Source organism: Streptopelia decaocto (genome assembly GCF_964273445.1).
Source record: "Streptopelia decaocto genome assembly, chromosome: 27".
NCBI lineage: Eukaryota > Metazoa > Chordata > Aves > Columbiformes > Columbidae > Streptopelia > Streptopelia decaocto.
This window is the reverse complement of record NC_138682.1, coordinates 2,149,288-2,172,129: the sequence shown is the minus strand read 5'-3', so window position 1 is coordinate 2,172,129 and position 22,842 is coordinate 2,149,288. Positions and strand designations below refer to the sequence as shown.

The 22,842-nt window shown below is 68.0% G+C and overlaps 2 protein-coding genes across 3 annotated transcripts; one reads left to right on the top strand and one right to left on the bottom strand.

Annotated features, from left to right (window-relative positions):
- Position 1: 1 nt before the first annotated feature.
- On the bottom strand, positions 2–4,363 carry CACNB3 (calcium voltage-gated channel auxiliary subunit beta 3). Its single transcript, XM_082073764.1, has 13 exons — positions 4,230–4,363; positions 3,191–3,313; positions 2,995–3,117; positions 2,793–2,908; positions 2,661–2,725; positions 2,550–2,569; positions 2,310–2,390; positions 2,063–2,121; positions 1,870–1,979; positions 1,644–1,795; positions 1,475–1,570; positions 1,244–1,393; positions 2–1,137 (listed from the first exon to the last, which is right to left on the bottom strand). Exons 1-13 carry the CDS (start codon positions 4,269–4,271, stop codon positions 844–846), a joined length of 1,431 nt encoding a protein of 476 aa, XP_081929890.1. The 5' UTR covers positions 4,272–4,363; the 3' UTR covers positions 2–843.
- A 4,167-nt stretch (positions 4,364–8,530) lies between these two features.
- Positions 8,531–21,731, top strand: ADCY6 (adenylate cyclase 6). 2 transcript variants are annotated; one of them, XM_082073544.1, is made up of 22 exons: positions 8,531–8,686; positions 9,354–10,188; positions 12,168–12,317; positions 12,395–12,516; positions 12,607–12,718; positions 12,789–12,916; positions 13,194–13,352; positions 13,429–13,570; positions 13,657–13,785; positions 14,300–14,325; positions 14,404–14,551; positions 14,795–14,892; positions 14,970–15,057; positions 15,127–15,243; positions 15,310–15,468; positions 16,354–16,529; positions 16,615–16,641; positions 17,452–17,581; positions 17,673–17,936; positions 19,229–19,433; positions 20,754–20,878; positions 20,960–21,731. In XM_082073544.1, exons 2-22 carry the CDS (start codon positions 9,355–9,357, stop codon positions 21,086–21,088), a joined length of 3,468 nt encoding a protein of 1,155 aa, XP_081929670.1. In that variant the 5' UTR covers positions 8,531–8,686; position 9,354; the 3' UTR covers positions 21,089–21,731. The 2 variants fall into 2 exon arrangements, with proteins under 2 accessions (XP_081929670.1, XP_081929669.1); XM_082073543.1 differs by having other exon boundaries at positions 14,970–15,243.
- The last annotated feature ends 1,111 nt before the right edge of the window (positions 21,732–22,842 follow it).

Sequence of the window (22,842 nt, the reverse complement as noted above, 5' to 3'; positions counted from 1 at the left end):
GAAACTGGTTACAGGGAAATCGGTGCTTTCTACAAAAGAAATTATAACAAATCTGTGGCCCCCACCTTTGCCCCCCCCCACGCCAGCTCCCTGCGAAGGGGGGGGGGTCGGCCCAGCACTGGGACCCCCCCACCGAGGGCGGTGGGCGCCGTATTTACAGGACTGTGCGGTGACATGCGGTGACAGCAGCGGGGAGGGGGCAGCGAGTGCAGGTGAGGAGCAGCCCCCCCCATGCAGGGTCTGGCCGCCCCCCCCTCTGTCCCCATCCCTGGGCGGGGGAAGCGGTTTGGCTGCAGTGACCAGGGCGGGGGGGAAATTGGTGCAGAGCGAAGCGACTGGTGCGGCCCCCTCCTCCCGGGGGTCCCATGCAGGGGCAGGGGAGGGGACAGGCCCTGGCGGGGGGGACGGGCGCCTTCCCCTTCTTCCTCGGGTCTGCGTGGGATGGGGGATGCTCTAAAACTGTCCCCCCCCCCCCGCCATTACCTGGTGGTTTTGGGGTGGAGGCACCCTCTGGTTATGGCAGCTGTGCTGCGGGGAATGAGACTGCGATGCGGGGGCCAGGTGGGGAAACTGAGGCAGGGAGAAGGCATGTGGCCCCCCCCCCCCCCCCGGAGCTGGGGGGGTGTCCTGGGGTGTCCTGGCCACCGCCCCCCCCCCGTGCTTATGGCTGAAGACGTGCCCGGGGGGGTCGGGCGCGAGGAAGCTGCCGGTGCGGAGGAGATTCCCCGAGAGAGGGAGATTGTCTGAGCAGCCCCAGCGCGGGGCTGGGGCGAGGGGGGAGCGCCCAGGGAGGGGGGGGGGGGCCGGTTCCCAGCCGTGTCCCCCCCCCCGCCCTCCCCACCCCTAATAGCTGTCCTTGGCCCAGGGCCGCCCGCGCTGCCAGTTCCTGTCGTGGTTGCGCTCGCTTTGGCGATCGGGCGCGGGGGGGCCCTGCAGCCCGCTGTTGTGGTGCCGGTGGGGCTGGTAGATGTCGGGGTAGGGGTCCCCGTACTCCTCCTCCTCCTCTTCCTCCAGGTGCCGGGAGCTGCGCTGGGACGTGGCCCCCCAGGGCTGGGGTGAGGTCTCCCCGGCCTCGTCCGAGGGCATCAGGCTGTCGTGCTCCAGCGGCGAGTGCTCCCCCCGCTCCCCCAGCTGGCTCTGCGGGCAGGGGCGGCGCTGGGGGCGGCGGGCGGCGCTGGGGCCCCCCCACCCCGTGCACCCCTGTGCCGGCCACCCTGGGGAGCGAGGGGGGGTGCGGGGGTACCTGCAGGCCCGGGAGGCCGGTGGGCGAAGGGACGGCGTGGGGGGCGTGCGGGGGGTGGTGGGTGGCGCGCCAGTACACCTCCAGGTACTCGGCCAGGTGCTCACAGGCGTCTTCCAGCTGGTTCTCGTCCAGGATCACATCGAAGAGCTCCTGGGGGGCGGTGAGAGGCGGGGGGGGTCAGGGTGGCTCGGGGACCCCCGGGGTGTCCACAGGGAACCCCCCCTGGCTCACCGGGGGACACTGCACCAGCTTGTCGGCCGCCATCATCTGCACGTTGAGGTGCTTCACCTGGGACTTCCCGCGGGACTTGATGAGCCGCTGCAGGACCTGGGGGGGGCAGAGGGGGGTGACAGCACCGCGGGGGCGGCCAGGGCCCCCCAGAACCACCGTCAGCCCTCACCTTGGGCGAGGACACCTTGACGTAGACGATGATGGGAGCCAGGGAGGTCTTGGCCAGCTGAGCCGGGTGGTTGATGGTGTCGGCGTCCAGCACCACCAGCTGCAGGGACTTGGCCAGCTCGAAGATGCGCTCGATCTCGCTCTGCACCTCGGCTGGGGGGACACGGGGTCAGGCTGGGCTGGCCCTGGGGGGGTCCCCAGGCCCTGGGGGGAGCGCGGCCCCTCACCGATGCTGGAGCGGGTGGTGGAGCGCTCCAGGATGGCCTGTTTGCCCAGGTTGTTGAGGATGGAGCGCTTGGCCAGGGACAGATCGGCCGTGATGTGGGTGATGGAGATCCTGGGGGGCAGAGGGACGGCGCTGGGGACCTGGTACCCCCCCCTGGTCTTTGGGGGGGTGGTCCCGGTGGTGGGGAACCTCACCTGCCGTCAAATCTGTGCTTGAGGAAGTCGAAGAGAGCTTTCTGCATCATGTCGGTGACCTGCGGCGGGGCCGCGGCGCCGTGAGCCGGGGGGAGCGCGGCAGATGGAGCGGCGGGGAGGTGGCAGCCACCGGCGCCCTGCCAGCCGCCCTCGGCCCCGCCATCTGCCTGGCACGGCACGGGACGGGCCACCGGCCACCACCCTGGGGGGACACCCTCTCTGCCCCCCCCATTTCACCCCCCAGTACCTCATATCCTTTCAGCGAGGGCCCCACCAGCACCACGGGCCGCATGGAGGGGACCACGTCGTAGGGCGGGATGTGCTGTGTCTGCAGGGGGGACACAGGGACACGTCACCCCCTGCGCTCCCGTCCCCACCTATTCCAGAGAACCCCAGCAGCCTGGAGTCCCCCCAGCCCCAAAAGTGGTGGAAGAGGGGCCCTCTGCCTGCGGCCCCCTCCCCATCTCCCCCTGCACCCGGGACTCACCTGCTTCTGCTTCTGTTTGGCTTGGGGAGAGGAGAGACAGAGGTTGGTGACAGCCAAGAGGGGCCCCCCCAGGACCCCCCCGGATCCCCGTGGGCCAGGACCTGCCCTTACCTAAGGAGGGGGGAGGCGATCGCCGGCTCCCGCTGTCGCCGAGGCCCGAGGCGTTGCCAGCTCTCCTGGGGAGGAGCGGGGTGAGCAAGCACCGGGGGGGCCGGGGGGGGGTATGGGGGGGCTGGTTCCTACCTGGCTTTCTGCTCCTGCTTGAGCCTCATGGCTTCCAGGCGCTGGGGGCTGGGGATGAAGGCGATGTCCCCCCCCTCCTTCACTAGGCGCCCGATCCACCAGTCATTGCTGTATTTCTGGGCGAGGACAGGGCAGGGCTGAGGCTGGGAGGGGGGGGTCCATGACCCTGACCCCCCCCCCATTCCCCCAGCACCCAACTCACCTCCTTGATGTGCAGGAAATCTTTGGCTTCAAAGTTGATGGCGGCTCCCTGCACCGGGCACTCCTCGTCCAGCGCCCCGCAGTAGCTGACATTGGTGCGCACGGCGAAGGCGACCGGCTTGTGCTGGGGATGGAGGGGGGGGGTCAGCACCCCCGGGCCCCGCCAGCCCCACCCCGGTGCCCCCCCTACCCAGTACCTTGGCCCTCTCGAGCTGCTGCTGGGCCTGGCTCTCCACCTCGCGCCGGGCGCCCTCGCGGTCCTCGTCCAGGGACACGTCGGAGTCCAGGGACGGGCGGCTGGTGTAGGAGTCCGCCGAGCCCTGGGGGGACGGGGCTGAGTGCCGGGGGGCTGCGGAGACCCCGCAAAGAGGGGGTGCTGGGGGAGCCATCGGGGGGAGACCCCTGCAGTCCCAGCCTGGGGACAGGGGTCCCTATCCCCCCCGGGTTGTGGTCCTGCCGCAGCCGCCCCCACGCTGGGGTGCCCAGCGGGTGCTCGGTGCAGCCCCCCCGCCAGCCCCCCCACCCGCTGGTAATTACCCATCTCCTGCTGCGCCCGGAACAGGCGCAGAAGCTGCGGTGAAATATTTATAGGTCCCTGGATGCTGCTGAGCCCCCCCGGGCCCCCCCCCCGAGGCCCCCAGGCCCTGCCGGGCTGAGCTCAGCGATGCTGAACAGCACCTGCCCCCCGGCACATGGGCTCCCCCAACCTGCACACCCCACCTCGCTCCCATCGGGGGGGGCTGGGCCCCCGCTCCCCACCGTAGGCAATATGGTTTCCCAGCATGGCCCCCCGCAACATGGCCTCCCCAGCACGGCCCCCCCGGCATCGTCACCGCCCCCTGAGCATCTTCCCCAACCCCCCAGTACCCCCAGCATGGCCTCCCAGTACAACATCTCCAGCGCGCCCCCCCTCCCATATGACTCCCCCTATTCAGCCCCCGGTCCCCGCGGGGTCCCCGGCCATGGGGGCCGTGGTCCCCCCCACGCCCGGTTCCGCTCCCGGGGCTCAGCGGCACCTGCCGGGGGGGGCGAGACCAGCGGCGGCAACGGGGAAACAAAGGGCCGGGGGGCAGCAGAGCCCCCCCGCGCCGGGCACGAACCCCTGCACCGGGCACGGCCAAGCACCCCCCGACCGGGCACGGCCTCCGGTGCGCAATCACCGCCCCCGGGGCGCAGCCCTCCCCACCCCCGACCGCGGTCCCCCGGGCACGGCCCCCCCGGTACCGGGGCCGGTACCTCGTTGAGCAGGAAGGTAGCGCTGGAGTCAGAAAACGACATAGACGGGGCGAGCCGAGCCGAACCGCCCGCGCCCCGCCGCCCGGCTCCGGTACCGGCTCCGGCTGCGGCTCGGGCTCCGGCTGGCCCTGCCCGCTCCGCCGCGCCGCCGCCGTCCCTCCCCGCCCCTCCCCGCCCCCGCCTCCCGCCGCCCCCCCCGGGCCGCACGGAGCCGCCCCCGCCGGCTCTGCCGCTGGGGGGGGGCAAGGGGGGAATTGGGGGTCGCGGTTCCCCCTTCCGGGACTGACGAGGGGCTCCGGCCCCTCTCCGATGGGACCCCCGGGGGGGCTGCACGGGCAGCCGGGGACCCCGAGCGGCCCCGGTGCGGTGCACCGCGACGGGGCCTCAGGGCAGCTCCCGGGGGAGGAGGGTTAGTTTGCAAAGGGGGAGCGGGTCCTTGCAGGAGGCATGGACGGGGGGGGCCGTCCCGCTCCCCGGCGCCCGCGGCCGGTGGTCCCGGGGCGGCGGCGGGCGGTCCCCGTGGGTACCTCCATGCTCCGGTGCGGCGGCCCCCGTCCTGCCCCGAGCCGGTAGCAGCCCCGTCTGCAGGGCGAGGCCTGCGGCGGGGCTGGAGCCGCTCCCGCCCCCCCGCCGCGTCCCCCCCGCCCCCGAGGAGGGGGGCAGCGGCAGGCCCCGAGGGACCGGCCCGGCCCGCCCCGTTCCCGCGCAGCGGGACGGGCACCGGCGGGACCGGCCTGGGCCGCCTTCGGCCCAAAGCGGGAGCCGCGGGGCAGCGCTCGGCAGGGCGGGGGCTCCGGGCAGCGCCGGCACCGGCACCGGCACCGGTACCGGGCAGCGCAGCGGGGCCGGGCCGGGCCCTCTCCGAGGTGCTGAAGCGGCCACGCCGGGAGCGGGGCCGGGGCGAAGGGTCCCCGTGGGTGCCGGGAGGGCAAGTGCTGCCCTGGGAGGGAAACGGGACGCTCAGGCCGCTCTGCACCTCCCGGGACCGCCACTAGCGGACCCCGCCGCCTCCCGCGGGGCCGCCCCGGCACCCGCTCGCCCGTCTGCGGCCGGGCCGGGGGGCGCCACTGGGGCCGCGGTGAACCGGGTCGGGCGAGTGGGTCCGTGCCCCCCTGGGCAGCGTGGGAAGGCAGCTCCGTGCCGGCTGATGGACCGCCCGGGCGGCACAGCAGACCCCCCCGCCCCATTTCCCCCCCGCTGCCTCAGTTTCCCCGGGGCCTCCCCCTGCCCCCCCCGGCGCCGCAGTGCCGGTACCCGGCGGCCGGCCCGGCCCTGACGCAGCACTCGCTATTTTTAGCCGTGGGGAGCGGCTGTTGCGGTGCTACCGGTGCCCGGTGCCCAGCTCCGGTCCCGGGGGAGCGGCGGGGCGGGGGCGACCGCCCGGGTCCCCCTGGTGCGGGGGTTGGGGTGCAGGAGCTCGGCCGCTCCCCCCCCCGGTCCGTGCCTTAATGCAGAGCCGCAGCCGCCGCCCCCGGGAGCGAGCCGCGGAGGGGGGGCTGGGGCTGGCGGGGCTGCCCCGCCCCGGTGCCGGTGCCGGCCCGCTCACCTGCCTGCGGAGGATGCTGGAGGTGGTGTCGGACGAGGTGCTGCCGTCCGAGCGCTTGAAACGGCTCTTGCACTTCGGGAGCCTCCGCGGGCTCTGCGGGGGGAGCGGCGGGGGCGGCTGGTGACCACCGGGCGGCACCGGGCGGCGCGGCCCCGCCGCTGCGCTGCTACCGGCGGCCCCCGCGCTGCGGGCAGAACCGAACCGGGCCTCACCGGACCCGCGGCCGCCGGGAAGGCTCCGGCCCGCTCACCTGAAAGGAGCCGGGAGCGGCGGGCTGCGCCGGGGCGGACATGCCCGGCAGCACCCACCGAAGCCCCCGGGATCCCGGCGGGGCGGCCCCGCACCGGACCGCGGCGCTCCGCCGGGAAGGGCCGCGCCGCTGCCGCCGCCACTGCCGCGCTCCGCATCACACGGGGCCGCCGGGGCGTCCCGGCCGTCCCCGCCCCCGCCTGCCCGCCCCCGCGCCCATCCCCGTGGCGTCCAGCCCGCGCCCCCGCAGCTGGGCAGCCACCGGGGAGCACCGGGGACAGACCCTCCCTGCAACCCGTGGTGCTGCCTGGACCGTCTCGGTGACACCGGGAAAAAGGAGCCCCGGTGCCTCCGCCGTGTCCAGGGCTGCGGAAGCCCCGCCGCCCGCATCCCACCGGGACGGGTCCCGGGGCGGCCGTGCCACCCTCCCCTAAGGGGGATCTGCCCCCATATACCCCGGCGTGGGGTAGGCGGGGCTGCGGGGGGGCCGCGAGGTGGGGGCAGCCCCCCTGCACACTCGCCCCACGCCCCGTGTCCTCGCCGTGCCCGCGGGAGGCCGGATCGGGCCCGGTGCCGCAGCATCACTGCACCGCCCGGCCGGGGCGATGGGCGGCGGCTGCGGCGGCCCCGGGGAGACGGACGGCGCGGGGGGGGCGGGATCCGGCCCGGGGAGCCCCGGCGGGGTCAGAATCGGGCCCAGGGAGCTCTGGTGTGGACAGAGCTCCCGCATGGCCAAGGGCTGGTCCAACATGCCCAGCACGGGCAGGATCCAGCCCAGGGATCCCCAGAAAGGGCAGGATCTGGCCCAGGGCTCCCCAGTATGGGTGGGATCTATTCCAGGGGATCCCCAGCACGAGCAGGATCCAGCCCAGGGATCCCCAGAAAGGGCAGGATCTGGCCCAGGGCTCCCCAGTATGGGTGGGATCTATTCCAGGGGATCCCCAGCACGAGCAGGATCCGTCCCTGGGATCCCCAGCAGGGGCAGGATCTGTTCCAGGGGATCCCCAGCAGGGCCAGGATCTGTCCAGGGGTCCCCAAAAGGGCCAGGATCTGTCCCAGGGATCCCCGGCAGGGGCCGGATCCCGCCCGTGGACCCGGGGGGGCACCCGGGTTGTGCTGGGACCCCCGGGTGTCCCCGAGGTGCCCCCGGCCCGTCCCCCAGGCCGGGCCCCGGTGCCCACCCCCCTCTCGCGGTGGGACTTCCGCGTGGGGCCGCGGGGACACGGGCCCGGCGGCAGCTGCTAATTAATGATTAATCTGCGCTCCCCGGGGCCCAGCGCTGCTGCGGGGGGGGGGTGCGGAGCCCGGCGGCGCCGCGGGAGGGGGGCCCCGCCACGGGCGGGAGGAGTGCCAGGGCCTGAGCCACGGACACCCGTGGGGTACAGGCGGGGACCCCAGTGAGGGGCTGTCCTGCACCCGTCTGGGCACGGGGGCTGAGGGGGGATGCGTGCAAGGGGGTGTGTATGTGTGCAAAACGGGCGTGCACATGTGCATGTGAGTGCAAGGATACATGTACATGTGTGTGCAAACCGGGTGAGTGTGTGCAAGGGTTCGTGTGCATGTGAGTGTGCAAAATGGGCGTGCATTTGTGCCAGGGTACATATAAAGCTGTGTGTGTGTGTGCAAAATGAGCGTACGTGTGCACATGTATGTGTGTGCAAAGGTGCACGTGTGGGCACAAAATGAGCGTGCGTGCAAGAGTGCACGTGTGTGTGCACACAACTGGCACGGATGTGCACAAGGACACGTGTGTGCACACGTGCCTGCGTGTGCAAGGGTGCATGTATGTGTGCAAATCGGACGTACATGCGTGTGTGCAGAGGTGCATGTGCATGTGTGCAAGGGTGCATTTGTGCGCATACACGCATGTGTGCAAGGGTGTGTTTGAGCACATGTGTGTGTGCAAGGATGTGTGTGCACATGTGCGCCTGCGTGTGCACACGCAGGGGGTGCCTAAGGAGGGTGTAGGTGTGTGTGCAGGGAGATACGTGTGTGTGTGCACATGCAAAGGGGTGTGTGTGTGCACACAGGTGTGCAAGTGTGTGCACGCGTGTGCAAGGGGCTGTAGATGTGTGACCAGTGGGGGGGTGCAAGAGAGGGGTACTGGGCGGTGTGGGTGTGTGTACAGGGTGTGTGTGCAAGGGACACACTCAGAATGGGGAGGGGTGCGTGTGCAGACACGGGGGTGTCCGGGGGGGCGCGTGTGTGCGCGCGCGGGGGGGCCCGGCCGCGCGTGCCCCCGGTGTCCCATGTCGCCATGTCGGTGCAGCGTCGCGGTGCGTGTGTGTGCGTGTGTGTGTGTGTGTGTGTGCGCGCAGCCCCGGGGGTGCCGGTCCGCCCGTGCCCGCGCGCGCGCCCGCCGCCCCCGCGCGCCGCCCGCGCCTCCCCCGCCGCACCGGGCCGCTCCGGGCCGTACCGGGGCCGCCGCCGCTGCGCCTTTAAGGCCGCCGGCCGGGAGCGCCCGGGAGCAGATCCGGGCGGGGGGGGGCGGGCACCGGCCGGGGCGGGTCGGGCCGGGGCCGCGACCGGGGCCGCCACCGAAGGCCCGGCGTGGGCGCGGGATGGGACGGCGGGGGCGCAGCGCGGCCGCCGTGTAGGAGCGGGCGGCGGCGGGGCCGTGCCGGGGCGCGGAGCCCCGCGGGCGGCGGCGCCGGAGGCGGAGGTGAGCGGGGCCGGCGGCGCGGAGCGGGACCGGGAGCAGGGCGCTGCGCGGGGCGCGGTGCGGCGGGGGGTGGGACCGGAGCGGCTCCCGGGGCGGCAGGAGCGGGGTGGTCCCGGGGGGCTGCCCGGTGACCGGTGCGGCGGCGGGAAGGCGCTGGCGGGGCCGGGGCGGACGGGCCGGGCTCGGCGGGGCTCCCCGCGGGGCGGGCGGGCAGGGAGGCGGCCGCCGCCGCCGGGGCCGGCCCTTCTTCAGGCCACCGTTCGCTACCGCCGCTTGCCCGGGCCTGCGACCGGTTGCCACGTCCCGGCTGGTTCCCGGTGCCCCGGGGCCGAGGTGCCCGGTGCAGCCTGTTGGCCGCTGTTCAAGATAAACAAGGCCGGGACAGCCGGGACGGTTCCAGCTCTGCCGCAGGTCACTGTGCCGGGGAGGACAGGCTCGGGGCGGCCACGGCAGGGCCGAGCACCGGGACACCGGCACCGGCTGCTTCTGCGGGACCACGGGGCTGGCTCGGGGGCTGCACCCCCGGGGGGGCTGGGACATCAGGGCCCTTCGCTGCCTGGCCCTCCAGGGTGGGGAAAACTTCCCTTTGCACCCTCACGGGCACCGGGGTCCCTCTTGGGTCATTGGGATGGGGGACCGAGCGCTGACCCCTACCCGGCACCCGCAGCATGTCGTGGTTCAGCGGCATCCTGGTGCCCAAGGTGGACGAGCGGAAGACGGCATGGGGGGAGCGCAACGGCAAGAAGGGCACCCGGCCCCGCGCCGCCCTCTGCGGCCCCCGCTACATGAGCTGCCTGCAGGACCCTGAGATGGAGCGGGGCGGGGGGCCCCCCCGGGGGCTGCGCTGCACCTGGCAGGAGGACCACTACGGCAAGAAGGGACCCACGGGCGACCTGGGGCTCAAATCGGTGGACCTGGCTTTGGAGGATGGCGACACCAAGGGTCCGAAGGGGGCCGGGGGCCGCGGTGGGCGCCCATCGGCCGGCGAGTGCTGGCGGCGGCTGCTCCAAGTTTTCCGCTCCAAACGCTTCCAGTCGGCCAAACTGGAGCGGCTTTACCAGCGCTACTTCTTCCAGATGAACCAGAGCAGCCTGACGGTGCTGATGGGGGTCCTGGTGCTGGTCTGTGGGGTGATGCTGCTCTTCCACTGCCTGCCCGGCACCCCGCACGTGCCGGCCACCGCCGCCTTGGCGAGCGCCACGGCCCTATTCTTGCTCCTGATGGTGCTGTGCAGCTGCAGCGCCTTCCCCCAGGACTACATGTGGGTGGTGAGCTACGTGGTGCTGGGGCTCCTGGCCGGGGTGCAGGCGCTGGGGACGGTGGCCGTGGCTCCCCGGAGCGCGGCCGAGGGCGTCTGGTGGAGCGTGTTCTTCATCTACATCACCTACACGCTGCTGCCCGTGCGGATGCGGGCGGCCGTGCTGGCCGGCGTCCTCCTGTCCGCCCTGCACCTCACCATCGCCTGGCACCGCAACGCCGCCGACCCCTTCCTCTGGAAGCAGGTGGGGCTGGGGGGACACGTGGGGACGCTGTGCCAAGGGGGTCCTGCCTGCTTGTGGCGTGGTTGGGACCCCCCCGCAACCAACCCCCCCATCCAACCCCCCGTCCCCTTTGGTGGTTTTTCAAGTCTCCTGCAAAATTGGTCTTTTCTGCCACACGGAAAATTCTGGATGTGGGAGGGGCCCCTGGGCTGCCCAGGGAGCGGGGGGGTCCCGTGCCAGGGTCCCGTGGGTGCTGCCTGCGGTGTGTCCAGGGGTCGCGGTGCTGCCGCGGCCCCGCGCCGGGGGCGAAGGGGCCCCTCGTCCCAGCGGGGCTGTGCACAGACCCACCATTGTGGGCTGTACTGGGGTGGGGGGGGCACCCACAAAACCCCTGTTGTGGGGCCAGCGGAAACCCCCGAGGGGGATGCAGGGCCAGGGCGCCAGGGCGGGGGGCTGGCTGCCACCCAGGGGGCTGGGACCCTGGTGGTGTCCCCTGTCCTGCCCACCCAGGGGTGGTGGGTGCTCCCAGTGGGGTGCTGCATGTGTAGGGAGGCACAGGGGGGTCCCCTTGTCCCCAGGGCTGTGTGTCCCCAGCCCCCAGCAGTGCCTCGCTGTGCCCCCCTCCTTGCGTGGGGCCACTCGTCACCCTCGCCCTGCCTGGCCGGGGCCACGTGCTGTCCCTGTGGGGCACAGGGCGAGCAGCGCGATGCTGGGGGGGCCGAGGCCGGGAGCTGCAGGGGGTCACAGGAGGGGAAGCCCCCCGAGTGGGGTGACCCCCACAGGGTGGGCGATGGGGCCACAGCCCCTGGCTGGGGGGGCTGCGATGGGGACGGCGGGTGCGAGTGTCCCCCCCCCAGCCTGCCAGAGCACTATAAATAGCCCTGGCCCCAGTCCCGGGGGACAAGGACAGGGAGGGGGGAAACCGCAGGGCTCCCGCTGCCGCCATCTCCGCTTCCTGGCCCCCCAGCTTTCTCTGCCTCCCGCGGGCCCATGGGGCCTGGCCGTGGCCCCACGCTCCTCCCTGCCCCGGGTCCTCGTGTCCCCCCTGTGTCCCCAGGTCCCCTCATCCTGGTTTCCTACATCCCTGGGTGCCCCATGTCCCCCCTGCACTCGGTCCCCAGTTCCCCCACACTCACCCTGCTCTGGTCCACTGTGTCCCCAAGTCCCCTCTGTTCCCCCCTACCCTGGGTGCTCAGGTCCCTGCATCCCCCCTACAGCCCCAGGTCCTCTCTGTCCCCATGCCTTGTGTCTCCAAGTCCCCCGTGTCCCTGCACCCCCCTACCTTGGTGTCCCACGTTCCTAGGTGCCCCACATCCCCCCCAACCTGGTCCCCTATGTCTCCAGGTCCCTGTATCCCCACATCCCCCCCAACCTGGTCCCCTGTGTCTCCAGGTCCCTGTATCCCCACATCCCCCCCAACCTGGTCCCCTATGTCTCCAGGTCCCTGTATCCCCACATCCCCCCCAACCTGGTCCCCTATGTCTCCAGGTCCCTGTATCCCCACATCCCCCCCAACCTGGTCCCCTGTGTCTCCAGGTCCCTGTATCCCCACATCCCCCCCAACCTGGTCCCCTGTGTCTCCAGGTCCCTGTATCCCCACACCCCCCCCAGGTCCCTGTATCCCCACATCCCCCCCAACCTGGTCCTCTGTGTCTCCAGGTCCCTGTATCCCCACATCCCCCCCAGGTCCCTGTATCCCCACATCCCCCCCAACCTGGTCCCCTGTGTCTCCAGGTCCCTGTATCCCCACATCCCCCCCAGGTCCCTGTATCCCCATATACCCTGACTTGGTCCCCCATGTCCCCAGGTCCCTGCATGCCCACATCCCCCTACCTTGGGTCCCCATGCCCTCATGTCTCCCTGCCCCACGTCCCCCCTTGTGGCCCCTGGTGACTGCACCCCCATAGCAGAGCTGGGGTTTTGGGGTGCAGAGGAGGGTGGCAGAGCTGGCTGGGGATTCCGGGGGGGGCGGGTCGTGCTGAATCCACCTCCCCCACCAGCTCAGTGCCAACGCCCTGATCTTCCTGTGCACCAACGTGGTGGGGGTCTGCACCCACTACCCGGCCGAGGTGTCGCAGCGCCAGGCCTTCCAGGAGACCCGCGGGTACATCCAGGCGCGTCTGCACCTCCAGCGCGAGAACCGCCAGCAGGTGGGTGGGGGGCCCGGAGGGCTGGGGGGCCATGGGGACCCCGGCCCCGCACTGACGGGGCGATACCGGGGGGGCAGGAGCGGCTGCTGCTCTCGGTGCTGCCCCAGCACGTGGCCATGGAGATGAAGGAGGACATCAACACCAAGAAGGAGGACATGATGTTCCACAAGATCTACATCCAGAAGCACGACAACGTCAGGTACTGCAGGGGCGGGTGAGGTTTGGGGGGGGGGGTCCAGAGGGGGGGGTGTGTGTGTCCCCACTGAGGCCACGCTCTTCCTCCCGGCAGCATCCTCTTCGCCGACATCGAGGGCTTCACCAGCCTGGCCTCGCAGTGCACGGCGCAGGAGCTGGTGATGACGCTCAACGAGCTCTTCGCTCGCTTCGACAAGCTGGCGGCAGTGAGTGGTGGGGCCGGGAGGAGGTCCTGGGGGTCCCTGAGCCCCCCTGACCTGCCCCTTCCCCCCCCAGGAGAACCACTGCCTGCGCATCAAGATCCTGGGGGACTGCTACTACTGCGTGTCGGGGCTGCCCGAGGCGCGCGGGGACCACGCGCACTGCTGCGTGGAGATGGGGGTCGACATGATCGAGGCCATCTCGTGAGTGGGACGGGCGTGGGGGTCCTGGCTGTCCCTGGTGCCACCGCGACCCTGGGGGGCTGTGCCTGTCCCTGGTGCCACCGCGACCCTGGGGGGCTGTGGCCATCCCTGGTGCCACCGTGACCCTGGGGCGCTGTGCCCATCCCTGGTGCCACCACGACCCTGGGGGGCTGTGCCCATCCCCAGTGCTGGCACATCCCCGGTGCCACCGCAGCCCTGGGGGGCTGTGCCCGTCCCCGGTGGCCGTGGTGACACGGTGTGCTGGTGCCGTTCTCAGGCTGGTGCGCGAGGTGACGGGGGTGAACGTGAACATGCGCGTGGGCATCCACAGCGGGCGCGTGCACTGCGGCGTCCTGGGGCTGCGCAAGTGGCAGTTCGACGTCTGGTCCAACGATGTCACCCTGGCCAACCACATGGAAGCGGGTGGCAAAGCTGGGTGAGCCGGGATGCTGGGCTGGGGACCGGGGTCGGGGGGCAGCGGGGGCTCAGCTCCTCATCCCTCCCGTCCCCAGGCGCATCCACATCACCTGGGCCACGCTGCAGTACCTGAACGGCGACTACGAGGTGGAGCCGGGCCACGGGGGCGAGCGCAACGCCTACCTCAAGGAGCACAACATCGAGACCTTCCTCATCGTCGGCTGCAGCCAGAAGCGCGTGAGTCGGGGCGGCTTTTTGGAGGCGGGTGGAACCCGAGCGGGGGAAGCCGGGGCTGCCCCTCTCACGACCGCGTCGCTCCGCAGAAGGAGGAGAAAGCCATCCTGGCCAAGCTGCAGCGCGCCCGCGCCAACTCCACCGAGGGGCTGGTGCCGCGCTGGGTGCCCGAGCGCTCCTTCTCCCGCACCAAGGACTCCAAGGCCTTCCGGCAGATGGTGAGCGGCCTCGGGGGGTTGAGGGCCCCCGGCGCCGCGGTATCGGCCGCTCGCTGCCTCCCCTGCTTCCTCCCGCAGCCCACGGCCCCGAGCAACCCGCGGGTCTGTCCCCGTCCTCTCAGACTTTGGGGATCCCCAGGTGTCCCCTTTGTCCTCAGAAGCCCTTGGGGATCCACATTATCTTCACCAGCCCATGGGGACCCAGACGTGTCCCTCCTGTCCACAGCAGCGCTTGGGGATCTCCCGTCCTCACTGGCCTTGGGGACCCTTTGGGGTCCCCCGTCCTCACTGGTGTCAGACCCCCCCCAGACCCTTGGGGACGCCCCTATCCTTGCCAGGCTTGGAGAACCCTTGGGGATTCCCCTTCGCCATCCTGGTTACCATCAGGACTCTGTCCCCCATCCTTGGTGGCCTTGGTCACTCTGGGGGATGCCCCATGTCCTTGTCCCTCCGAGGGTCCCCCCCATCCATACTGGTGGCTCTGACACCCCCCATTTCTCTTGTATCTCCCCAGGGCATCGATGACTCCAGCAAAGACAAGTAAGTGTCCCGGGGGGGGTCACAGCCAGCCCATGCTGGGGGGGACCCGGGGGGACCCTGACCCAGCCGTGTCCCCAGCCGTGGCGCCCAGGAGGCCCTGAACCCCGAGGACGAGGTGGACGAGTTCCTGAGCCGGGCCATCGACGCGCGCAGCATCGACCAGCTCCGCAAGGACCACGTCAAGAAGTTCCTGCTCACTTTCCAGACGCCTGAGCTGGAGAAGAAGGTGGGGGGTGTCCCTCTGTCCCCTCAAGTCCCCTCTGTCCTGGTTTCATGGCACCTTCCACCCTCTCCATCGCACCTCTGTCCCCTCTCATCTGTGGGGTCCCTTCCATCCCGATGGCTTCATGGTCCTCCCTGTCCTAGCTCCTCCGTCCCATCCCTCGGGGTCCCCTCTGTCCCCCTCCATCTCATCCCCGTGGTCCCCTCCGGCCCCCTCGGCCCAGCCTTGTCCCCAATGTCCCCGCAGTACTCCAAGAAGGTGGACGATCGCTTCGCTGGCTACGTGGCCTGCACCCTCCTCGTCTTCTGCTTCATCTGCTGCCTCCAGATTGTGGTGTTCCCCCAGTGAGTGCCACAGCCCCCCAAAAAACCCCCACGCCATCCCCCCGCCCCCCGACACTCACAGCCGCCTCTCTCCTCAGCTCCCCGCTGATGCTCGGTGTCTACGTCAGCATCTTCATCCTCCTCGCCACCATCCTCTTCGTCTGTGCCGTCTACTCCTGTGTCACCGTGAGTCCAGGGCCAGTGGGGGGGGTTTTGGGGGGCTCAGCGGAGTGTGACGGGGATTTTGCCCCCCAGCTCTTCCCTGCTGCCCTGCAGCAACTGTCCCGGAAGATCGTCCAGTCCCGCGCCCACAGCACCGTCATCGGCGTCTTCACCATCCTCCTCGTCTTCATCGCCGCCTTCGTCAACATGGTAGGGCCGTGGGGCTGGGGGGTGGGGGGCCGCGGGTCACCGTCTCACCCCTCTCGTCCCCTCCAGTTCACCTGCAGCCGGGTGTCCCTGCGGGACTGCGCTGCCCACGAGCTCAACGTCACCCCGGAGGCCGTGGGACCCTGCCAGCTGCGCACCCTCAACCTGTCCCTGGGGTCCCCCGGGGGGCCCTGTCACCGCCACGGGCTGGCCTGCGACTTCCCCGAGGTGAGACCCGCGCGGCACCCGTGGGTGCGGGGCTGGGACGGGGTCCTGCGTGGGTGCCAGCAGGGCAGGTGCTCTGGGGGCTGGTACAGGGTCCCTGAGGATGCAGGGTGCTGGCAGTGGGTCCCATGGGTGCTGGAACGAGGTCCCCACAGACATAGGGTGCTGGCAGGGGGTCCCCATGGGTGCTGGAACAGGGTCCCCACAGACACAGGGTGCTGGCAGAAGTCCCTGTGGGTGCTAGAACGGGGTCCCCACAGACATAGGGTGCTGGCAGAGGTCCCTATGGGTGCAGAGTCCTGCACAGGCATTGGTGCAGGGTCCCTGAGGGTGCAGACACAATGTCCCCAGGGGTGCTGGCGCAGGGTCCCTGAGGGTGCAGGGTGCCAGAGTGGGTACCTGTAGGCACAGTGTCCTGAAGGGTGCTGGTATGGGGTCCCCAAGGGCATAGGGTGCTGTAGGTACAGCATCCCCAAGGGTACAAGGTGCTGTAGGTACATTGTCCCCAAGGGTACTTGGTGCCAACAGAGTGTCCCTAAGGGTACAGGGTGCTGTAGGTACAGTGTCCCCAAGGGTACATGGTGCCAACACAGTGTCCCTAAGGGTACAGGGTGCTGTAGGTACAGTGTCCCTAAGGGTACAAGGTGCTGTAGGTACATTGTCCCCAAGGGTACAGTATGCTGTAGGTACAGCGTCCCCAAGGGTACAGAGTGCCAGCACAGTGTCCCCGCAGACACAGGCTGCTGACATGGGTCCCTCCATGGGTGCTGGCACCGAGCCCCTGAGTGCTGGCAGGGTGTCCCCACGGGTGCCACGTCCCCGTGGGTTTGGGGTGCTGGCGGGAGTCCCCGTGGGTGCCGGTGTCACTGCGGGGTGTCCCTCTCGCAGTACTTCAGCTACAGCGTGGTGCTGAGCCTGCTCGCCTGCTCCGTCTTCCTGCACATCAGCAGCATCGGGAAGCTGCTGCTCATGGTGGCCATCGAGGCCACCTACCTGGTGCTGGTGGAGGGGCCCCAGGCCACCCTGTTTGACAACGCCGACCTGCTGGTGGTGGCCAACGCCCTGTGAGTGCCCCATGTCCCCCCGCTGTCCCCTCCCTGGGAGCTGCGTCCCCACCCCGCTAACCCCGGCTCCTCTCCCCCCGACCAGGCCCTTCAATGTGACCCAGGGTGAATGGTGAGTGGGGGACTGGGACCAGTGGGGAACTGGGAGGAGGGGGATGAGGGTGCGTGACAGCAGGAGAGTCCCTTGGGGTCTATGCTGGGAGGGTGGGTGCAGCTTTGGGGGCTGGGTGCAGGTTTGGGGTCCCTGGGGTGAGTGCGTCATAGGGGTTCAGGTGCAGGTTTGGGGTCTCTGGGGTGGGTACATCTTTGGGGATCCCTTGGGTGGGTGCACCTTTGGGGGCTGGGTGGAGGTTTGGGGTTTGGGTGCATCTTAGGGGGTCCCTGGGGTGGGTGTAGGTTTGGGGTCCCTGGCGTGGGTGCATCATAGGGGACCGGGTGCAGGTTTGGGGTCCCTGGGGTAGGTGTGTCATAGAGGTTCACGTGCAGGTTTGGGGTCCCTGGGGTGGGTGCGTCATAAGAGGACCAGGTGCAGGTTTGGGGTCCCCAGGGTGGGTGCAGATTTGTGGTCCCTGGGGTGGATGCATCATAGGGGTCCGGGTGCAAGTTTGGGGTCCCTGGGGTGGGTGCATCATAGGGGTCCGGGTGCAGGTTTGGGGTCCCTGGGGTAGGTGTGTCATAGGGGTTCACGTGCAGATTTGGGGTCCCTGGGGTGGGTGCGTCATAGAGGTTCACGTGCAGGTTTGGGGTCCCCAGGGTGGGTGCAGATTTGTGGTCCCTGGGGTGGGTGCATCATAGGGGTCCAGGTGCAAGTTTGGCTCCCTGGGGTGGGTGCATCATAGGGGTCCGGGTGCAGGTTTGGGGTCCCTGGGGTGGGCAGGGACTGGTCCGGCGTCCCCTCTCAGCGGGGGGACGGTACCCACAGCCCAGCGGAGGGGAAGGTGGCCCTGCGGTACGTCACCCCCGTCATCCTGGCCGTCTTCGCGCTGGCGCTGTACCTTCACGCGCAGCAGGTCGAGTCCACTGCCCGCCTCGACTTCCTCTGGAAGCTGCAGGTAGGACCTGGGGGGGACGAGGGACGAGGGGACGGGACCGCCCCGCTCCCCGCACACCGGGGCAGCTCCTGCATGGTGCTGGGTGCCGCAGGCGACGGGCGAGAAGGAGGAGATGGAGGAGCTGCAGGCGTACAACCGGCGGCTGCTGCACAACATCCTGCCCAAGGACGTGGCGGCGCATTTTCTGGCGCGGGAGCGGCGCAACGATGAGCTCTACTACCAGTCCTGCGAGTGCGTGGCCGTCATGTTCGCCTCCATCAGCAACTTCTCCGAGTTCTACGTCGAGCTGGAGGCCAACAACGAGGGTGTCGAGTGCCTGCGCCTGCTCAACGAGATCATCGCTGACTTCGACGAGGTGCTGGGGTGCAGTGGGGTGGATCATGGGGATGGGAGGTGTGGGGATGGGGTGTGTGGGGTGCTGGAGAGGCTGTGGAGCAGCATGAGTGGGGAAAGGAAGATGGGGTGCAGGAAGATGGGGTGCTGGAGAGATCATGGAGCAGTGTTCATGGAGCTGTGGGATGGGGTGCAGGAGCTGGGGTGCACAGGACCCCAGAGAGGCTGTAGAGCACTGTGCATGGGGTGCAAGAAGATGGGGTGCCCAGGGTGCTAGAGGGGCTGTAGAGCACTGTGCATGGGGTGCAAGAAGATGGAGTGCCCAGGGTGCTAGAGGGGCTGTAGAGCACTGTGCATGGGGTGCTGGAAAGAGGTGGTGAAGGAGCGTTCATGGAGCTGTGGGATGGGGTACAGGGGACAGGGAGCAGGAGATGGGGTGCATGGAGTGCTAGAGAGGCCGTGGAGCAGTATGCATGGGGTGCATGGGGATGGGATGCACAGTGCCCCAGAGAGGCTGTAGAGCACTGTGCATGGGGTGCAAGAAGATGGGGTGCACAGGGTGCTGGAGCAGAGTGCACAGGGTGCATGGAGCAGAGTTCCTAATGTACAGAGGGATGGTGTGCAAGAAGAGGGGGTGCAGAGGGTGCTGGAGGGGCTGTGGAGCAGCATACATGGATGGGGTGCACAGGGATGGGGTGCAGGGGATGGGGTGCACGAGGCTCCAGAGAGGCTGTAGAGCACCATGCATGGGGTGCATGAAGATGGGGTGCAGAGAGTGCTGGAGGGGCTGTAGGGCACCATGTATGGGGACGGGGCGCAGGGGATGGGGTGCACGGGGCTCCAGAGAGGATGTGGAACACTGTGCATGGGGTGCAAGAAGATGGGGTGCTTAGGGTGCTGGAGACCATGGAGCAGTGTGCATGGAGCATGGGAGACCATGGCTGGGCGGCAGGAAGATGGGGTGCACAGGACCCCAATGAGGCTATGGAAACATGTGCATGGGGTGCACAAGGTGCTGGAGGGGCTGTAGGGCACCACGTGTGGGGACGGGGTGCAGGGGATGAGGTGCACAGGGTGCTAGAGAGGCTGTGGAGCAGTGTACATGGGGTGCACAGGGATGGGGTGCAGGGGGCCCCAGAGAGGCTGTAGAGCACCGTGCATGGGGTGCAAGAAGGTGGGGCGCACAGGTTGCTGGAGACACCACGGAGCACCATGCACGGGGTGAGCACAGGCTGGGCTGCAGGCAGCTGGGGGGCACAGGACCCCAGAGGGGCCACGTGGGGGTGACACCACCCCCTGTCCCTGTCCACCCAGATAATCAGCGAGCAGAAGTACCGGCAGCTGGAGAAGATCAAGACCATCGGCAGCACCTACATGGCGGCCTCGGGGCTGAACGCCGCCACCTACGACCGCGAGGGCCGGAGCCACATCGCGGCGCTTGCCGACTACGCCATGCACCTCATGGAGCAGATGAAGTACATCAACGAGCACTCCTTCAACAACTTCCAGATGAAGATCGGTGAGCGGTCTCGCACTTCCCTCGCACGTCCCTGCACTTCCCTCGCACGTCCCTGCACTTCCCTCGCACGTCCCTCGCACGTCCCTGCACGTCCCTCGCACGCGGCACAGCAGCCACCGGCTCTTGCACGCCTCGTCCCTTTTCGCACACGCGGCCCTGGTGCGTAGCCCTTGCACGGGGGAGCTTTGCACGCCCCCTTGGCTTTGCACGTACAGCCTCCGCACGAGCCTTGCACACCTCTTGCATGCACAGCCTTTGCAGAGCACTTTGTATGCAGATCTTTGCACGCCCCTTGGGCCTTGCACACGCGTTTGCACAAGCAAAGCCTTGCACGCCTTTTCCCCTTTGTGCTCACAGCCTTCACACACCCCTTGATGGGTGCTGATGTTGCACGGCCCTTTAGCCCTTGCACGTGTAGGCCTTCATGTACCTCTTTACACACCCCGCTGCCTCCACACAGCCCTTTGCACATGCAAATCCTTGCACACCCCTTTCTTTTTGCACACACTGGCCCTTTCGCACCCCTTCCCCCTTGCACACCCCTGTGCACATGCAAACCATTGCACACACTGGACCTTGCACACCCCTGTGCACATGCAAACCCTTGCACACCCCTGTGCATGTGCAAACCCTTGCACACCTCTTTCTTTTTGCACACACTGGACCTTGCACACCCCTTCCCCCTTGCACACCCCTGTGCACATGCAAACCCTTGTACACCCCTTCTTTCTCGCACATCCTGGCCCTTGCACACCCCTGTGCATGTGCAAACCCTTGCACACCCCTTTCTTTTTGCACACACTGGCCCTTTCGTACCCCTTCCCCCTTGCACACCCCTGTGCACATGCAAACCATTGCACACACTGGACCTTGCACACCCCCGCACATGTGCAAACCCTTGCACACCCCTGTGCATGTGCAAACCATTGCACACACTGGACCTTGCACACCCCTGTGCACGTGCAAACCCTTGCACACCTCTTTCTTTTTGCACACACTGGACCTTGCACACCCCTTCCCCCTTGCACACCCCTTCCCCCTTGCACACCCCTGTGCACATGCAAACCATTGCACACACTGGACCTTGCACACCCCTGTGCATGTGCAAACCCTTGCACACCCCTGTGCATGTGCAGACCTTTCCACACACCCCTTTGCCTTCGCCCCCCCCGTGCACGCACAAACCCTTGCACCCCGCTTCCCCTTTGCCCATACCCCCCTTTGCCCCCTCTTTTCCACTCGCATGCCCCCCACCTCCCCCCCGCAGCCATGGGGGGGTCCGTGACAACCTGTTTGTCCCTTTCTGACCCCCCACCCCAGGCCTGAACATGGGCCCGGTGGTTGCGGGGGTGATCGGGGCGCGCAAGCCTCAGTACGACATTTGGGGCAACACCGTCAACGTCTCCAGCCGCATGGACAGCACCGGCGTCCCCGACCGCATCCAGGTCAGCGGGGGGGCGGGAGGGGGGGACAGGGCCCCCCCAGAGCCTCTCCTCACCCCCCCATGTGTCCCACTCCCCCTGCAGGTGACAACGGACCTGTACCAGGTGCTGGCGGCCAAGGGCTACGTGCTGGAGTGCCGGGGGCTGGTCAAGGTCAAGGGCAAGGGCGAGATGACCACCTACTTCCTCAATGCTGGCCCTGCAGGGAGTTAGGGGGGGCCCCGCCTGGTGTGGCCCCCCCACCCCGGGACCTGCACCGGGGTCAGGCAAAAAAGGAAAAAAAAATCCCCAAATCCATGTATTTAAAAGAAAAAACAAAGGGAGAAATGGACACAAGGGAGGTGGCTGGGGGGGAACCCCCTGCTGTGCCCCCCCCCAGGGTGGGGGGATTGCCCAGCACCAGGGGGGGGGTAGGGAGGGGTTGGGGTGCAGCCTCCCCTCCCTTTGCTAAAATCCCCCATGTGCCAAAGAGGGGAGATGGGCCCCCCCGGGGAAGGGGCTGGGGGGTGTCCCATTCCCTCCCCTCCATGTGCCAAACTGAAGTGCCGCCTGTGGGGGTGGGGGGCAGAGGCCAAGCACCTTCACCCCCTCCCGGGGCTGCCAGCGGGGAGGGGGGGGTGGGTGCAGCTTCCCCCACCTTTTAAATGCAAAAAAAAAAAAAAAATGAAGTGACTTTTTTTTTTTTTTCCTTTTTCCTTTTCCTGTTTTTTTTTTTGTTTGTTTGTTTGAAGCTGTTTTGGGGCGGGGGGGGCTCAGCCCAGGGGGGGCTGCACCGCCCCCCCTTCCCTCCACCGCTGCCCCGAGGTACTTCTTTGTCCTTCGTGTGTACAGATAAATTAATTATATATAAAACTCACTTTGGATACGAGCTGTGGCCTGGTGTGTGGGGCTGAGAATGGGGGGGTGGGTGGGGGGGTCCTGGGGGGCAAACAGGGCTCAGGGACCACGGGGGGAGGCGGAAGGGGAGGTGATGGGGTGACGGGGTTGGGGGTGAAACCCCCATATCTGAAGAACCGTGTGTTTCAAGGTGTGAGGGCAAATTAGCTAAGAAAGGAATTTTAGCATTGATAGGTTTGAATAATAATAATACTTTGCAAACTTAGCACCTTTTATACAGTTAATAATGATAGAAAAGCTCCAGAGGAGGCTCCTTCTGCTCCACAAAGCTCACACTACTATAAAACTTAAAGGATAAACCATTTATTAACCAAATGAGTTAACTTTCATTTTAAAGGGATATCACACGCTCAAATTCGTCTGTATTGACAAGGAGAAACTATTTGGTTTATCAATGGTTTATCTTTTATTTTAAAGGGACTACACGCTCAAATTCGTCTGTATTGACAAGGAGAAACCATTTGGTTTATCAATGGTTTAACTTTCATTTTAAAGGGATATCGCACATTCAAATTCGTCTGTATTGACAAGGATAAACCATTTGGTTTATCAATGGTTTAACTTTCATTTTAAAGGGATATCGCACATTCAAATTCGCCTGTGTTTTCCAACAACTTTTATCAGGTAATTTCAGATGAGTTTCTTACTGGTGGAGAGGTCTTGCAGTTTTTGCTGCTTGTCGTTGCCGTGGTGGTTCTGTTTGGTTGTTTGTTGTCCTGTTTTTGCAGCTATTTCTCCGTAGTTAGTGCCACAGCCCCTCAGAAAGCCCCTCAGAGAGATTTTCACCTCAGGATCTCCATGTTAAATAGTTCGCTGGATGTAGAATGTGGATTCAAAGGAAGCTTTTCATTAGTCATCACCCACTTGGGGGGGTTAGGGGAGGGTTAGCGGGGGGGGCGTTAACGGAGGGTTAGCGGGGGGGGGTTGCGGTTAACGGGAGGGGTAACGGTCGCCCCGCCCCCCCCCCGGCAGCGTCTTTCCCGCCCAACCGCGCAGGCGCCTCAACGGCTCCTCCCCGCCCCGCCCTGCCCTGTGACGCAGCCGTACGCGCGCGCTGCCGCCCTGTGACG

Coding starts and splice junctions, on each gene's coding strand:
- CACNB3 (XM_082073764.1), bottom strand. CDS start 4,271: ATGTCGTTTTCTGACTCCAGCGCTACCTTCCTGCTCAACGAG. Junction 3,314..4,229: donor CTACCTTCCTGCTCAACGAG/GTACCGGCCCCG, acceptor CCGTCCCCCCAG/GGCTCGGCGGACTCCTACAC. Junction 1,980..2,062: donor AAGCACAGATTTGACGGCAG/GTGAGGTTCCCC, acceptor TCTGCCCCCCAG/GATCTCCATCACCCACATCA.
- ADCY6 (XM_082073543.1), top strand. CDS start 9,355: ATGTCGTGGTTCAGCGGCATCCTGGTGCCCAAGGTGGACGAGCGGAAG. Junction 17,937..19,228: donor TCATCGCTGACTTCGACGAG/GTGCTGGGGTGC, acceptor CTGTCCACCCAG/ATAATCAGCGAGCAGAAGTA. Junction 20,879..20,959: donor GCGTCCCCGACCGCATCCAG/GTCAGCGGGGGG, acceptor CTCCCCCTGCAG/GTGACAACGGACCTGTACCA.